The sequence below is a fragment of the Chiroxiphia lanceolata genome, chromosome 12, assembly GCF_009829145.1.
Source record: "Chiroxiphia lanceolata isolate bChiLan1 chromosome 12, bChiLan1.pri, whole genome shotgun sequence".
NCBI classification, from domain to species: domain Eukaryota; kingdom Metazoa; phylum Chordata; class Aves; order Passeriformes; family Pipridae; genus Chiroxiphia; species Chiroxiphia lanceolata.
The window spans coordinates 10,515,161-10,533,286 of NC_045648.1; the positions used below are offsets into that span (position 1 = coordinate 10,515,161).

Sequence of the window (18,126 nt, forward strand, 5' to 3'; positions counted from 1 at the left end):
AGAATTGAATCTTAAAATGAGAAAAATACACCATCCACATAGGGCATAAAAGAAATATTAAAATTTACCTTGAAAATATTTCATAGCTGATTCTAAAGTAAGAGATAGTTCAGGTTACAAGAGAATAAACCATCAGCTGATTTCAGAAGACACACACACACTGGTGGAATTTTGAACTCGCTTTTTCTCAGCTGATATAACAATAAACACCTTCAGAGTTAAATGTCCAATTATAACAGATACAGTAATTAAACTTGCCAAAATCAGAGACTCCCTGAGACTGTCAGCAGAGCAGATGGCACTGCTGCTCCTGAATATGCCTTCAGAGAAGCCGAGGGGCAGCAGAGAGAGAAATGTATTTGATTTTTATTTCCCAACGACTTTCATGGACAGAATTTGGAATTTTGGTAGGAAAAGGAAAACACAGTAGACGGTAAACCAGTTTCATTGCTGTACACTGGAGTAAGTAAATTAATTTTAAAAGAGTCTATGTTTGCAATCCTCCCAACTAATGAAATACCAAGCTAAAAAATTTTAGCCCTGCTAAAGAATCTATAAATTACTTCCTGTGAGCTCACAGACCAAAAAGTATTTCAAAACATATACCAAAGTTATGACCTAGAAGCAATAAACTACTGAGCTTTCAAAGGAGATGAAAATAATTCATTACTTCCTAAAATTTACAACAATGCATGAAAGAAAAGAACAGAAAGGGAGCATGTGGTAGTAAGAGCAAGGAAAATACACCTTCAGTTTTTTGGTTACCTCTGTTTTACCTGTTAATATCCACTTTGTTCAAATGATATTAAAAAACTGGGGAAAAAAAATGCATGGCAAAAGTACATAGGAATGTTTTCAAGCCTGTCATACAGTGCCCTCTTCTTTCTGATAGGTTTCCTCATTTAAAATCCATTTTTAATGTTTCATGACCCATATAAACCAACCCCAAATCTCTCATATTTTTAAACACACAGCCTACTTTTCCTTATCTACAGTGATACAACTGTATAGCCTGCATCCTCGTCACCTCCCTCAGCACCAATGATTTAGCTGCAGCCTGCAATCGTTCTGATGTTCCACTGATGCAGATTGCAAGCCTACACACACTCCTAAATAAGCCCAGCAGGAAGGCAGAGTCAGCATTCCTACTCACCAGCATACACAGAACGATGCCAAGCCTTTTCAAGTGGGTCAAAGCATTTCTGTGGGTATGAAGGACGGCCACTCTCCCTGGTCCTTTCCACAGGGACCCACGGGACACACTGTGCTGGCTGCTGAAGCCTCTGCACTTCCTGGCTCATCAGGTTTACTCCACATGAAAGTATTAGTTTGGTTCATACCTCACATTTCTGGCAAGTGCAAGGCTTACCTTGCACGTGCCAGAGAGGCTGTATAAACAGACAATACTATAAACTCTGGGGTTATTTTTGGAAATGAGGCTTGGGGCAAGCTTTTGGAGGTAAAACAACTCACACAGCCGGAATCTCATGGCTGTCCTCCTCAAGCAACCTCCAGTTCCTTCCCCATCACACAGGGAATAGAAGTCTTAGATGCAAGACAGAATTAGTGGTGGCCACCTTCAGAAATACAGTAGTAGGAAAAGGCTCATGGACCAGTCAAATAATTAATCCTGCCCTTGATCTGCTTCTGATTTGTTCCCAGATGAAGAAAGCCCAGCTCTGGCAGCCCCTATTCATAGACAGCAAACAGGTTGCACACTCCTTCCCCTGATGCAAGGGGTGGATTTCAGCAGTATTTGAACTGCAGATTTAAGAAAGGTCCTCCCTTTCTGGTTCATGAAGTGCATGAATATCTGATTAATGCACTAGGTGCTGAAGCACATTACAACTATAAAAGTGAACTGAATGGGTGGATGCTGTTTATCTTGCTCTACCACTTTCTTAGTCTCTTCAGTTTACAGATCTGACTTATTTTTCATGTCGTACAAAGAAATACACTTCTCTATCATCACAGCAAAGATTTTGGTGCCTGTTGACTTAAGTAGGCTATTATTAACTCACTAGAGCAATGGAAACTTGTTATCACCAAAGAATTTTTGACATAGCTGGCCTCAAACAACCCTTTGAATATATATATTTAAAACAAAACCAAAAAAAACTATAAACCTGTAAGCCTTATGTCCACGTTAATTATCATAGATCAATAATATTTCTCTGAATAGGAAGAGCAAGAGAAGATACTAGTGGGCACACGAAATAGGTGACAGCACCAGACCACTGCTAAGGATGAGGACATTTCACATAACTTATCTTTAGACACAGTATCAGGAAAAATTCATTGTTATAATCAAAACCACCGACACTAGGAAAGAGGTCTGTCAGCAAATACACAGCCAAAGACCCACACGAAACAGATTTGGAATTTTGTTCACTTTAGCAGTGAGTATTATTAAGAAAATAATTTTGTAGAAGTTCTGCAATGTAACTCAGAGAAGAAAATAAGTCTTAGACTGGTTTCAGGCTAGTATTAAACTATCAGGAACAGAGCTGATGTCTGAAGGAGACCGACGTCAGTTATACAAGCCCTGACTGCCTTCACATCCTTGCTAAGGGAAATATGGGCACCACCCAAGGGCAGGACTCTGAAGGTGTGATGGGGTACATCACATTAACTCCTCTGTGTTGTCCCTGCCTGTGCACACCAGTGTGTCAGTAGTTGCCAGCTACAGTAGGGGAAGCAAACATTTTAGTCAGAGTTCTTGGGAGATTAGAATGAGATGGAGAAAGTAGGATGAGCTGGGATAAAAGCAAGCCAAAACAAGAATTTGCTATAGCTCACCTGCTGTAGAATCACATAGACTCAAGCATTTTTAAATCCAGCTCGCTAACAAAGAGCTACTGGATTCAGTTACACTTGCACTGCTTGTCAAGCCTAAGAACCAGCTCTCCTGTCACAGCAAGGCCCTCAGCTGCTCAGGACTGCACAGACTACAGCCCTCATCTCAGGGCATAAGTAGCCTGACAGCATTCTAGAGACATCCATGTACCTACACTCTTATCAGAAGATAAAGTTCTCCACTAAAATCATTCAAGTAGTTTCTGTTTACTCTAGAAAAATGCAAAGAAGAAACTTAACTGGGTCTTTATTAAGGTAAATGCGAAAGCAGCTAATTACTATCTCAATATATGATGTTTATTTAGGCACTTTTAAGAATTTCCACTCTCAGTTTTTGAGGGGAACAAACAGTTATTTGAGCTATTGATGCTTTTAGAGGCACACCTACATTAAATACTACATATTTAAATAATTACTCAGAAACTAAATATACTATTTTTAGAAATAAACTAACCTTTTTTTTTGGTTTTTTGGATTGTTCGGGGGTTTTTTGCAGGTTGAGGGAAACAACTAATTAAATGATACTGAGAGACCACAGCACAACTTGCACTTGGAAAATGTTTTCTATTTATGATGATTTCTTCCAGCATACTCAATTCCAGTAAAACTCACCCATGCTGAGTGGTATGTGGCACAAAGGCCTGTCTAAGCTGTGCTGGACTTATACCTGGGACGGACTCCTCCCTGGTCTACTGGAAAAGGAGTGAAGACAATCACTCTAGAGAAACAAAAGACACCAGTAAAGGAGGTGGAGATCCTGGCAAAGCCAAGAAACACAGGGGAAATATTTGCTTTAACAGATGCAATTCTTCAAATTATAAAGTGAGGGTGCAGTCAGAGAAGAAAAGCAGAGCAAGTGCCCTCCTGAGCTACTCTGCCCTCCCACTCATTCTCCTGCTACTTCGCCCTTTGGGTTTGATTGGGACCCCTAAAAAAGCAGGTAGATTTGATATTAGAACAAACAGATTCAGATGCAAACTGGGCAGAAAACTAAGGCACAAGAAAGGATCACATGGCCATGATCAGGGTGGGAACAAGGGAAGTAGGAGTTCCCTTTGGTAGCAGAAATACAGTGGGTTGGCAAAACAGCTGAGCTGATCCAAGCATACTGTCAAGGTACCTCAAAATAATCCCCAAAAGCACACCGACTACAGGCATCCAGGAAAGGACTACAGATCTGTCACACCAAGAGATTTTTTTTTTTAAAGCACATGTATCCTGATGTTGAGGAAGGAAAGGAAGCTAAGACTGTATTTCTTTATTCCTCAGAGAGCTGCCAGTGAAGCAGGAACGTGTTGCCTAAGGTCACATTTTAGGTGAGCAGATACCCTGTATTTGAGAGTAGCATCCATTCTCATCTGGCATTGAAGACTTTTTCTAATTCACTGTATAATTAAAATCCAAGTCCTAATACATTAATTACAAAGGATTTTTCTTGTCCTACATGCAAGATCTTTACATTTGTTGGAAAAGACCTGAAAAATTCAGTAATGACACCCAAGAGGACAGTCAAAAAGACTAATCTTATCTCAGCAGTGCTAATTTTTCTACATCCTCTTTACAGAGAGAAGAGAAAAGAGCTGCTCTGAATCCCCCTCCATCTCCTCTGAGCAAGCCTGGGGACTTGCTGCCTAATTAGCTTTTGTGAATAATCCTCCCCCTCTCTGTGAAGCCCACCTGATTCTGCAGATTGCCTACATGTGTGTGACCAGAAAACATTTTCCTACAACCTGAAGATGAGATTTTTCTGATGGCAGATTTTCTACACCAGGAAGAAAGCACAACCCAAAGCTTATTGCATCATATTGTCCAGAAAAGTACTATGATTATACAGGTACCAAATATTTCTCTTGTGGGCTACAAAACACCAAGCACAACCAGATGATCCATTCACACAATGAATGACCTGTTTGTTAGCAGCCTTCATCACCACAGAACCTTCACCTGTAACACGAGCCGGCAGCCCAAACCACGACAAGGATGATGAGTGTTTTCCGCCCTCTTTCCCTATATAAGTAACATAAAAAGGCCACATTGTTTCACTAATGCATCCAAAACAGTTACAGAGAACTTAACAGTGAAGAGTCCCCGAGTTGCACGTAAAGCTGTGAGATTTATGGAGGAAAAGCTGCATGCATACAAACCACAGGTTTTCTACAGCTGAAAATTAAAAAGGGATTTTTCTGCATAAGATTTTTATAAAAGAAACCAAGACTAAGACAGACCAATTGCTTAATGAGGCAAAGGCATAAATCCTCATCAAGAGTATTTCTGAAGCTGGCACAAATTAAAAGGACAAAGGTTAGTTAAGGAGATATTTCTGCTTTTCAATGCCTCAGGCTGCAAAGCCATTTTGATGCCAGTTTAAGAGGCGTATGTCCATCCCAAACTCCACATGGGCCAGCCTGCAGCATAACCCCATGAACATCTTCAGCAGCAGTTACAGAGTCAGTAAACTAGAGTTTGTGAAATGAGGAGGAGAGGGGCTCTTCCAACTAGTTCTGTATCCAGAGGCATTGCCCCACCAGATGATGTTAAGCTCCTAGAAGATTGTGTAGGATGTCAGCTATGGGATCAGTGATTCATCACTCTTTCCCCAGTGCAAGATTACTACCATGAGCAGGAATTCCTTCAAGATCAATCACTCTCGAACTTTGTGGCCAGAAGATCACCCAGTCATGTACTCTTCAGCTGATGTTTTATTAAATTTGCTGTTTAACAGAATTCTGCAAACTACAGAAAACACTGCAGCCAGCGAACGCACGAGAAACTGGTAAGACTCTGACATTTAAAACATCATTAACTGCACCTACTCTTGTAGATTAACTGATTTTTATAATTGAAGAGAAAGTTGATTAACAGTTCTGTAATTACACAACTGGTATTTTTAGGCTCCAATCATGTGTCGCTTAAGCACATGCATAATTTAACCCATCCAGGTGACTGAAGTTATGCCTGACTAAAGACCTGTGTGACCGCAGCAGCCACAGAGACAGGCTTGGAAAGCAAACAGCTTTTTCAGGCTGGCTCTAGCCACAAACTAGAACGCTGCATTAAGCTCCCTACACAAAGCCAATCTACGTGCAATTTTAACGACGTTGCACATCAGCATGACCGCCTTTGAACCTTGTCCACACGGCTGCTGTGCTCAGCTCTGGCAGGCTCATTAGGAGAATGCAGCTTTGGTCTCTCCTACCCCAAAGAAACAGGTTCAGCTTCCTGAGAAAGTTAAACAGGAATGGGAATACCACTAAAAAGCAAATAAGCAGCAAGTTAAGAACACAGAGGAAAAAAACTGAGCAAGATTTTGTTATGCAAGACAAGTTACCGGCAGTGAATCGTTTGTTAACAAAAATAACTTGATGGAAGGGGTCAAACTCATCTTGATGCAGCTCACAAGACAAGCTTCACAAAGACAGACTGGAGCACAGCACATCTGGTAAAAGCAAGTGATCTTGCATCTGTTAGCACACACTCAGAGAAGCAAGTCAGAAAAACATCCTCTGTAAACAAGAATTTAGGTACAAGAGTACTCAAGAATAGCTACTACATGCCTGCAGTACAATTAGGCAAGGCCTACAATGCCATTTAGTTTATACTTCAAAGAGGCTACAGAACCTGACTCCTGATGGAACAGCTCCATCCATGCCTGTGCACAACACAGAAAACATTCATGTACACCAAACACAACACTTACAGAGTAACCAAACACTAATACAATGGCACAAATCAACTCTCAGGCACTGCAGAGCAAGCTTCCAATCCAGCTTCACAGCTCATGGCAAGTTTGGGGTGCCACAATCCCATTTTCCTAAGCCTCTGCACATGATCCCAACCTAACTCATACCAGCACTGGCACTTATGCAGTCACACAGAAAGCTGATTCAGGGGAACGACTGACAGAATAATCCAGGAAAAAAAAGAAGGTGATCAGAAGTTCATTCAGTTCGGATCCCCAAAATAGTGGCTGAGCGCAGGAAGAAGCATAAAGGGACAAGTGAAAGGGTGACAGCCAGAGTTTAGATGAGTTTAGACTGGATTACACCTTTAAGAAGGGTTTTGGCAGATGTGGGAACAAGTAGCAAAGGGCTTGAACAACAACCCATAATCTGAGATTATTACCCTGCAGTACACACAGCCACATCTGAAGCACTCCAGGTCAGCCAGGAAATATATTGTCAATAGAGTAACAATGGGAAGAACTGTGCTGCTAAATTATACTAGCTCTAAGAGTGCCCAAAGTCTAGAAATTTTTAAGCAGTAAATGCTTGTGAAACACAGTTTTGCTAACAAAGCACCTAGAAATTGATTTGCAGAAGGCAAAAACATACATTTATTTATTAAAATTAAATTTTAAGAGCCAAGTTTTTCAAGTCCACATTTCACAAAAACTTTGCAGCGTTAGAGAAAAAATTAGCAGACATCTGGGTAAGAACCATCAGCCAGGGACACCTTGCCAAACTCCACCCAGCACAAGTCAGGGGACTACAAAGTGAAAACTCTTAGCAGAGGTGACAAGAATCAAGCAGATAAGAAAAAGAAAATAAGTACTGCTTTGGGCAGAGGTAAGTGTGAAAAAAGCATGGAAAAGAATCTGGTATTCAGTTACAAAAACCATTGTGTTAAGACTGACTGAGCTGTAACAGACACTTTCCCAGGCTTTGAGGATTACAGACTTACAGTAAAAGACTGAACACCTAGATTAAACTAATTCAGAGCTGTAACTGAGAAAGTATTCTCAAGTAAGAATGCTTTAGTGTAACACAGCAGAAATATACTGCAGTAATCATCCAAAAAGTTGCCAGCAAAGAATAAAAAGAAAAAATAAAAATCAGCAAATCAGAACTTAAGACTTTAAAGTCTGCTTTGATTAGCAGTAAACAATTAAATACACAATCCAACAGCACCAGGAGTCATCCAGACCAGGCTCTGGGATCCATGACTAGGAAGCAAAAAGCTTGACCAGTCTGCCACAGACCTTAAAAGAGTTCCAGTGCTCTCCAACTCAGAAACAAGCCTCACCAAATTCTTGCTGGTACAATTACTAGCAGGAAGTTTAGACATTGGTAAGATTCACATGTGCACGACTTTCAGATGTAGACAAACTATAAGCACACATCTACACTCTCTGAAACTGTGTATTGGCTCTTTGCAGAACCCATGATGTACATTTAAACAAAATAAGCACTTCATGTTGGACTGTATATGAATATAAACTGCTGATCTCCACAGACAGGCTGAAGATGAAGTACCAATAAAAGCTTCACAGAGGGTCTACAGTAGATGTTCCTGAAGCTGGATGATCTTCTGAAAACATCAGTTGTCCAACTACACACAACAGAGCACCAACTCAATTACTGAATCACCCTCTAAAATTCTGATTTTGCAGCTGTAGAAGAATCAACAGATATGCCAGCACACAAATCATATGGCATCCTCCTTCAGCTGAAATCAAATTAAATAAAGATGGGTTGGGATATTAACTCAGCAACTGCACGTTTACCATGTACACAGAGTGTGCAAACATTTCAGAGAATGTGACAACATAAAATGTATGAAACAGTTCAAGTTAGAGTGAGTAAGAAGCTTCAGGAAAAAACATATTGCTCTTAATAATATAAGTATTAAACAATCCATAACTGTGATGCAACTTTCAGGATTTAAGAAAAAAGAAAAAACCAAACCAAACTCCCCCCCCCCGAAATTCCCATAAGTAAGGTTTAATTCAAGCCTACCACTTCAGTAACATGTCACCTCATCTTTAGTTAAGGGGAAAAAAATGCGTAACTTATAAACCAGGTTTCAAGGTGCTGTCAGTCTGGTACCATACTTTAAATTCTCCTTGGCAATAAACCTCTATATTTATCTTACAGACTAATCCCATAACATCCTTATACCATATGCTGTCAAACCATTTGCCATAGTTCAATATTCTAGCCCTTTCATAAGGCAGTTTTTCAGAACTATCAACACCACAGTCAGCAACACAGTAATTTTTCTCCCCATATTTTTAATAGGTTCAGAACACTTTTTGCCCACATATTGGGAAGGAAAAAAGAAATCTTATACAGCTAAGGATAACAATGTTATTTATCCCAGTTTCTCTTGTTTTTTCTGTTTCATTATACCATCAGTAGTTCACTGGCCTTTCCTTCTGGGAAAGAACAGGGGAGTAAGAAATCTCTGCTCACCTAACAGCAATTAGACAACCTGCACTGTCCTTTCTTCCCTGCAAGAATTAGAGCAGCTGGGAGGGAAAACAAACTCCAGCTGTAGTGTGGGTCCAGCAAACCTGGTGGTAAAAGAAAGTGGCTCATGTCCCTGCTTTTAAATGGCTCACACCTACTTTAAGCAAAATATAGGTGTAAAGGCTGAAAAGAACTCACCACTCCTCAAGGAAAACAGCATTCCTTCCATCAGTGGAGCAGTTGGGATGGAGACACCACTGCCCTGCTCGGGTCTGTGGTGCCACCCAGGCAGAAGCAGCAGGTCCAGTGTGCTCGACCACACTGTTTAATGATGGGCTGCTGCCAAACAGACAAGTCACCTCCTGCACATCCCACCCCCCCTCCTGCACATCCCACCCCCTCTCCTGCACAGCAGCAGGGGTTCCAAGTTAATCCCGTGCTGAACCAGGCCAGGGAGTGAAGCTTGCCAATACAAAGGTTTTGGGGGTTTACTTTTTCTGTTCCTTTTGTTAGATTAGCTTTCTATTACTTGAAATACAAAAACATCTACAATTTAAGCAAAGGAAAAGCCAAGCTTGCCATAATAAAAATAACAGAAACCAGGGATTAGGCGGATCATTTTCAGTACAGGTTGTATCATGATATATTAATATGACACCGTCACCTCTGCATTCTCATTATGTGAGCAAAAGTGATAGGATTAAGTCAAATAAAGGATTATGACAAGTCTGCAGAGACTACAACAAAGGAAAAGGGTTTCAGGCCAGGGAACACAAAGAAAGTGTGCAACAAATGTTCGAGTTCTACCACAGGTCAAGTGGACAATTTTTTGTAGAACCAAAGAAGCACATAGACTCATTTGTCAGAGGTCACAACTAGTTGCCAGTATCAGAGGTAAAAAGTGACATTTCCTGAATAATCTTATAACTATCTTATCTAAATATACTCCAAGAGTGAGATTATTCAGTAGTTTATCAGATGAAAAGTCAACTGTTGAAATTTCAGCCACTGAAGCTAAAATGCACTAAGATGGAATTATTCACAGAAACAAGAAACATCACCTTAAAAACAAAACTTTTATTCTCTTTTTGCCTTTAAAAAAGAGGGACAAAGAAACAGAACTAATGTTACTTGTTTCAGCAAATTAATGTGGCACACAAATATTGCAGCCAAAGTAGACACTGCTGAACGAAAATTGAGAATTCCAATAAAAATAAACATCAATTAAAAAAAGACAAATATATATTTTTCAGGCTAAGTATATTGGCATGAGAAGTATAATTTCATAATTTCATATTGTCTTGGTATTTCAAAGCATAAACTACCACTTAAAAATCCATTCTCAAGTCTTTAAAAACTGAAACTTCAAATCTGGGGTTATTTCAGACAATATGTTGGCAGCACCAGAGGTTTAGTAGAAGTGTCACTGCTAGCATAGTGATGTGTTAAACTCCTAATTAGGCTAATCAGGGTTTTCTGGAAAAGAAAATCAACTTACTACGCAAAATTTTATCAAGAACACTGATTTAGACTTTAAAAGCATCTCCCTTCACACACAGTTTCTGACAAGTCCTCTTAAAGATTTATTTGCAACCTTACTGACATCGAATTGTAAACCAATATGGCCAAACTCTAGTGTGTCAGTATTGTTATTTAAGTTCAAAACAATATTGTTTTGTTTAGAGAATATTCATCCATCATGACCGTCCACAAGGACTGAATGGTTAATAGAAATGCATCTTACGAAGTGACATGAAGGAGAAGCATGAAAAGTTAGGGTGTTGGTCCAAAGTTTCCAGGAAAAGGAAGCACAGCATGTGGCAAAGACAACTGTGAGAAAAGAGAGGACTTTGGATGCTGTAGTCTGTCACCAGCAGAGCCGAGAAAGCAGGACTGATGTGGTAAGACAAAATGGTAATGCAGCAGGACTAGTTAGGCAGAGCCTCAAGGGATAAGGAAAGAAAGGAACCTTTAAAACACAATGGAGTAACTCTTTCCAAGATAACCCATGTGGGGCAGTAGATGATCTGATACAGTATCCTTAAACGTGAGATAACTGTCAAATGTGAGGTGATGTTTCAAGGTGCCTTTGTATGGTAAGCAAATAAAAAAAAAAATCAAAGTACAACATCAGGAAACTAAGGTACAAACAGTCCAAATCCAGCCTAAACAGCTCCACATGCAGAAAGGTTCCCCCCCACACACTTGAAATAGCAAAGTCAGGAATGGCCTCATACCAGAAGGCATGAAGGATGATCTAGCAGACACTTATCTCACCCACACAGACACATTTAAAAAAAAAGACTGAACAGCCAGAATTGCTACACTGAACAACTTCACTCCTTAGAATAATTCCTGATTTAATGTTGGACACTGTCCAGCAATTATTCAAAGCTACGAAATAGTCATGGAGTAGTAAGGAAGTTATTAACAAAATGAACTTGCATAAAATGTCCTATATTCAACTCAGGCAAAACACCTGTTAAACAGTGGTTTCAAAATATTTAGTAAATACACGGCAAATATAAAACATTGCAAAAATGTTACAATGACAGAAAAACTGCTGAGCCTAGAGTTTACAAATCTATGATGGCGAAAACCAATTTGTACATTTCCAGGCTATGTCAGCACCAAAAAACCCTCCAGAGCTAAACTAAAAAATGAAACCAAACAAAAAGCTCCACTCTCCAAAACTAAAAACAAACAAACAGAAAAAAAACCCCAACACGAAATCACTTCAGTCGAGAAGAGCAAGTACCACACAACTGGGAGATGCCAAGCACTCTTTCAAGTCAGAACAGAAGGCTGCATTTTCAGCTTCTTCCTAGGGGAGTGCTGGATTTGCAGATTCTAGAAAAAGACAACCCACATTTCCACACAGTTCACAGATATACTCAGAAATGGAAGAACTGACGGGCATTGAATCCTTGTGGGCTGGAACAAAATACCGTGAAATAAAACACCTTTATTTAAAATGAAACAAAGCACTTAACCGGGTGTTCAAACAGACCGCAGAAATCCACACTTAGATTTTCAAAATTATTTGAAAGCACTTGATGTGACGAATCACTCTAGATTCTATAAATATCAACTAAGGAATAAACTTATAAGGATAAAGAACGGAGCAGCAGTCAGAAGAAAGAGCTGGAGTTAAAATTGTGTTTCTTTACAGACGCTCACACATCGCTTTCTAACTCTTTATATGCTCCCTTGTACATGACAACACAGAAACCAAAAAAAACCCCACATTCACTAGGTGGAAAGATGAGAAGGGGAGAACTGCAGCAGCCCAGAGAGCACACAGCGCAGCGTGTGAACCGCGGTGTTACACCAAACCGTCCTGCCGGGCAGGGCAGCGCTCGGCCGGAGCACTCACCGGGCGCTGCCGTTCCCCGGCACTGCGGTCCCTCGGCCGCGGGACCCGGCGCTGCGCGGGGCGCGGAGGGTGCCCGGGGGAGCGGCCGCGGCCCCGCGGCTGTCCCGGGGCACAGGCGGGGAGGGCGGCGGCGGGAGCCTCGCCCGGCGGTGCGGGTCGGGTCGCTCCCGGCCGGGCCCGCGGGCGGGGAGCGATGAGCGGGGGACGCCGGGGCGCCCCGCGGTTGTTGGGACCGGCCCCGCGGCGCCCGAGCCTCCCCCGCGGGCTGGGGGCACAGCCCGGGGGGTGCCCCCGCTCCCTCCTCCCCGGGCGGGGAGGCGGCTCGGGGCGGCCGGGACCCGCGGCAGCCGGCTGGGACAGGTCTGAGCCGGTCGCCCCGTCCCTTCCCCCGCCCCGCCGGGCGCTCCGGCCCCGCCGCCGCGGCACCCGAACACCCTCACCATTCTCCTCAGGGCCGGGCTGGGTCTCGGCGCCGACTCTGGTTCTCCTCTCGCCGGGCAGCTCCTGCTCGTGGTTCGGCGTCGGCGGTGGCGGGGCCTGTCTCCATCTATCGGGGCTGGGCTCGGCGGCAGCGGAGCGCTGGGTGGGGAGCGGCCGGGCGAGGACGGCGCACGGGGGGCGAAGGGAGGCGCGGGGTGCGGAGGACGGCGCTGGTTCGGCTCCACACCGGGACCCAGGGCTGGCGGCGGTCTCGGCCCGGCGCCTCTTTCTCATAATTGTGCGACTCGGCCGGTGGAGGAGCCGCGGCGCTGCCGCGTCAGCGCGCACCGCCCCCGGGGGAGGAGGGGGCGGCCGGGGCGGTGCTGCCCGGCCGGGAGGGGCGCGGGTGTCTCGGCCCCTGCGCACGGCGGGGGAGCCCCGAGATGCCCCGGAAAGGTGGCAGTGGCTGCCGGTGGGCAGCGGCCGTGCTGGTGAGGTAACGGCGGAGAGGTTAAAAACGGACCTTCCCGGGACAGGAACCCTCCGGGCTGGGAACGCGCGGGTTCAGAGGTTGGGGGCTCCACACTCCACAACCTCCGCAAAGACATGGGCCTCGCATCGGACTGCGCGGCTGCCCCGAGGGCAGGGACCGGGGCTCCGCTTATCGATATCGATGTGTCACCTCAGCCCGGGCACATTCCCGCCGGCTGCTGCCTTCGGAAAATGACCCGCGTTTTTCCTAATTTGAGCTACAGAGCAGGGAACAGCATTAGTTCAGATTCGTTCACCAGCCCCGCTTACACATGGCAGCGCCCGAACCCTGTAACCGGGCTGAGCGAAACTGAGGGAAAGTTCGTTTTGGAGAGAAAAAGGTGGATGCATTCCTTCCACTGCAATCAACTCACTTCCCAGTTTAGATTAAGAACTGCCCAGGGCAGGAAACTTGTCTTCTTTTGTCCCTGTACGCAATCTCCAAACTTGGAGAATCGGTACTGCAAACGGAAAAAGCTCATACAATAATTGTATGCATCATTATATATCTTTTGAAACAAACTTTATGCTACAGTAAATAGCATTTGTAAGGGAAGAGAGATTAACTAAGTGTGGCTCTAATTATTTGTGTTCCCTAAATGCAAAAAATTAAGGATGTCCTAGAAAAATTTTGCATTTGAAGTATGTATCTAATATTATGTTGTCATTAACTTTTATTTAAGACATATGCAGTTCAATAGTTCAGTGTTTCCCTCACAATGAAAAGTGAGCTAAATCTGGCTCAAAGGTCCTGGTACCATTTTTAAAATGCCATAGCCATACAAGAGCAGTAATTACGTAAAAACTCCACCCAAACATTCAAGTTAATTTAAAACCTTCGATTTTTCATTGTCAGGCCTGATCATTTGTCAGCTGTTGTGAGTTGTTGAATCAATTATCATCTGTCTCCCCTTGCTGCAAAATGCCAACATTAACTGCCACAGTATTGGGCTGAGCTGACAGTGTGTGCTCCCACTTAAACCATGGGCTTGTGCATCACAGGGTAACAGGGCTCTGCTCATGCAGCCAAAAACTGATGAGCCACAGCATGACAGAAACAGTTTCTTAAGAGTCTGAGGGTTGGTATACTACCAAATTCACTAGACACACTCCAATTATTAGACAGGGATGATCAAAAATCAAACCAAGCTTAAAAAAGAAAAAAGAAGGCAGCAGAAGTGGCAGCTGAAAGCTTAAACAGAACTATGGATAACAAGAAACACAACATCCAGTTGTAAATTCTGGTACCAGGACCCCTTTACTGCAAACAATAGATGCAAATTTGAGAAGACCCAGCACCTGCAGCATCCAGCTCACATCAGGGTGTTGCTGCAGGGAGTTCCTCAGCTGCAGGGGAGCTCCTAATGCTTGTTTTAACTTCTGAAAAATTCGTGCTATTTTACATACGTATGAAAATTAGGTTCCTAGGACTCCCAATTTTCATAGAATAGGAAAATTTGGCTTTTCCAGGAAAAAGTTAAATTAGTTCTGAGTAAAAGATCACACAATGAACAGGCTACATTTACTCTCTTACTGTAGAAGTCCCAAGCCTTCTGATGTGCAGCTACTTGTTCCTGCCTGAATTCCCATGTGCTAGTTCTTGGCTTAGGGAGCAGGAACAGGAGCAGTGGAAGCCCAGTAAAATATTTTTGGAGATGATTCAAGAACTTTCCAAAGGAAAGCAGAGAAAGTGGGGGATTTCTGAATTCCTCAGTTAACACCATAAAGCATTTCTGAGAAATTACCCCATTCCTACTTCCTCTCTTCCTCTTCCCTTTCTAATTCATTAATTATCTAAAGCTCACATTCCACATTAAGTTAATGAGCAAATTCTTCTATAACTAGATCCTTTATTTCATCTCACAGTCTCACAGCAATATTTGGGCTATACTGGTTATCATGTTGGCCTCTAAATTTCATATTTGTGAACCCAGGAGCTAGAAGGAGCAAGGAAATTAGGAAAAAGTAGCTGGAGGCCAGCCTGAACATGAATCTTCTCTGGTACAAGCTGTAGTTTTAGGAGAACATAGAATCACAGAGTCAACTAGGTTGGAAAAGACCTCTGAGATCAAGTCCCATGTTTGAGGTGAGGAATTTCCATGGGTTTTTTCCCTGTTGATCCTGCAAAACTGTAGAGAGATTGACAACAAATTGTTGGAGAGTTGAACTGTGATTAAGGTTAGATGGAGAGAGAGCACATTTGTTTCACTGGAACAGCTTGTGATGAAAGTGAAAGGAAAATGAGTCATCAACATCCTCTCTGCCTCATGCTGTCTGGGGGAGCAGCAGCTCTCAGAGTGTTGGGAAGGGGGGCAGGACACAGTGCCCCAGTGAGATCCATCCCTGTGACCTGGCAGTGATGGCACATGGCCTAGGGAACTCACCTTATATCCTTTTATTACTTGGATCAGCCATATAGAACATGGCATGATTTGACCCTAAGCTAGCAGAGTTAGTCACTAAAAGGTGAATTCTTTTATGTTCAGATGTTAAATCTTGTGAATCACTCTACCTCAGCCTTAGAGGGATGAGCAACAGGAGAAATATTTGCTACTTGTCACACTGTTACCTTTCCGTCACAACAATACTCAACTCAAAATTCCTTTGATATCTCCTTCCAAATCAACAGCTGTCAGCTGTGAATGACAAGGAAATAATGAAGCATTATTTTATACCTCACTGCATTTAAGGACCTTTAACCTGAAGCAAGCTTCTGCTATCTCAAATTGAATATAACCGGTTTAAACTCCTTTTGTATCTCATTTTTGTATCTCAAATTAAGCTACCAGTCTGTCCTTGACATGTTGAGTTTGTTGTATAATCATAACCAGCACTAATAAAATTTGTGATGTTAACCTTAATAGGTTCTGCATGATATTAAACCAGCTATAACTCGATCACACTGTAAGTGCTAAAGTATAAGAAATCTATCTAAGGAAGCCCTTATCTCAATATTGCAATATCCAATAGCCAGGATGCTCCTGTTTCATTACTCACTCACCCTCACATAGATGAACTACTGACTCATGCACTGAAAAAAAATACAGCATTCCTCTTGATGACAAATGAAATGGGTTACTATTAAACGAAAGTAACCTTGGTTTTAACTTTGTTTGATTCTATAAAAAGTTTTACCAGATATGTGCTGCTATTCTGCAGTTATTCAAAATAAGTGCTGAAATTCAAGTAGTTAAATCAGTCACAAATGCCAACTGATAAGGAGATCTAGTTACTATCCAACTTAAGGTCAAACAGATTCTGTTTAGAAAATCTTTTTTATCCCTTACTACAGTAACCTGTTGTGGAAAAGAGTTATAATTAGTTCACTTTTCATATTTTTCAAACAGAGGTGAATTATCCCAAATGCCTTTTTTTTTTCCCCTTTGGTTGGACACAGGTTTATCTACTTCTGATTTATCCAGGTAAATCAGCTGTTCAGCTACAGTGGAAACTCAGCAGTTTACGTTGTGACTGCTACTCCTGAAGACTGAAGAAACCTTTCTTTTTTCCACATAAAAGTTCAAAATTTGTCAAGTAGGGAAAAAACCATACTATGACACAGGTTAATGGGAACTCTAAGTCCCCTCCATTATTTGTGAAAGGTTTTTCTAGTGCTGGTGTTGCTGACTTCTTGTGAAAACAGTTCCTCCAGTACCAAATAACGTTACAAACATGAAACTTTGTAGCAAATCAAAATACACTGTTTCAAAATGGGATTAAGTAGAAACAGCCTATTGCTCTTAATCACACCACTTCGGAATTACAACCTAAAAGGAGGAGGCTTCTTGCCACTGATGCTGGGGAAAATAAAACTTAAAAAATGCGTAACATCACAGTTTTTCCACTATTTAGTAATTACTTTGTTGGCACGTGGTACACTCCAGAGTCACATATCTTCTGAAGAGGTATCAAAGGTTTAGTAAGCTTTTTGCATTATACCAAGGTTTTGAAGTCAAAAAGTAGTTAGTCTGAGCAATGTGTTAGCTTTAACAGCTAAGAAGAGGTATTCCCTCAAAAGAAACAAGTGTCTTAGCTGTACATTTAAGAAAGAGATCATGAAATCCAGGGTAAATTCAAGATATAGCAGGAGAAAAATGTACAAAAATTAATTTTGCATATTTAACAGTCATAAAACAAATTATTCCCTGTAGCTGTTTTAGACTCCAATCTCACAAGCAATGTATGTATTTAAACTAAAGTAACAAAACTGCTCACGTATTAAAATTGACAAAGTAACATTGACAGCTTACTGTGCCACCAAAACCATAAAAAGAGAAGATGGAGGTGCCTTTGGAGATAAAAGAACTGATCTGGTATCACCTGAAGGCCACCAGTGCAGTTCAGCTCCTCTCTAACAACACTGCATTTAGGTGTTAGCTAAGGGCAAAGTCAGCCACTTTGCAACACAGATGCAGGGAATGGTATGTGAGGCTTCTCAGTGCTTCAGTGCTTTGCTAGGAGTGGCAAATCACCCCCAACAATAGGAAAGGGCTGTAGGGTGGCTTTCTGATGGCAGCACAAAGGACTCGATGACCAAACACAACAAGCTCACAGTGCAAAACGAGTAGCTCAAGTTCAGCTTTGCAACATGGCTTGTCACATCCCAATTAGGCAACTGAGGGGGTAGGTTTTCCATTTTTAAAATCTGCATTAAAGATACTCCCTATTAATAGAAAAGGACATCAAATTAATGAGCTAACTGAGCACATGCAGTTCTGAATGTGGGATTTGTCCTTTCAGATGCTCCATGAGTAT

At 42.2% G+C, this 18,126-nt stretch overlaps 1 protein-coding gene across 2 annotated transcripts in view; it reads right to left on the reverse strand.

Annotated features, from left to right (window-relative positions):
• The window catches only part of TRPM7 (transient receptor potential cation channel subfamily M member 7), a 53,521-nt gene extending 40,291 nt beyond the window's left edge, over positions 1-13,230 (reverse strand). Inside the window, exon 1 of one of the 2 annotated variants that reach the window (XM_032699761.1) lies at positions 12,861-13,230. In XM_032699761.1, the coding sequence (XP_032555652.1) occupies positions 12,861-12,863 (3 nt within the window). In that variant the 5' untranslated portion in view covers positions 12,864-13,230. The remainder of the gene's footprint in view (positions 1-12,860) is intronic. The other variant, XM_032699762.1, reaches the window with a different exon arrangement.
• Between the last annotated feature and the right edge of the window lie 4,896 nt (positions 13,231-18,126).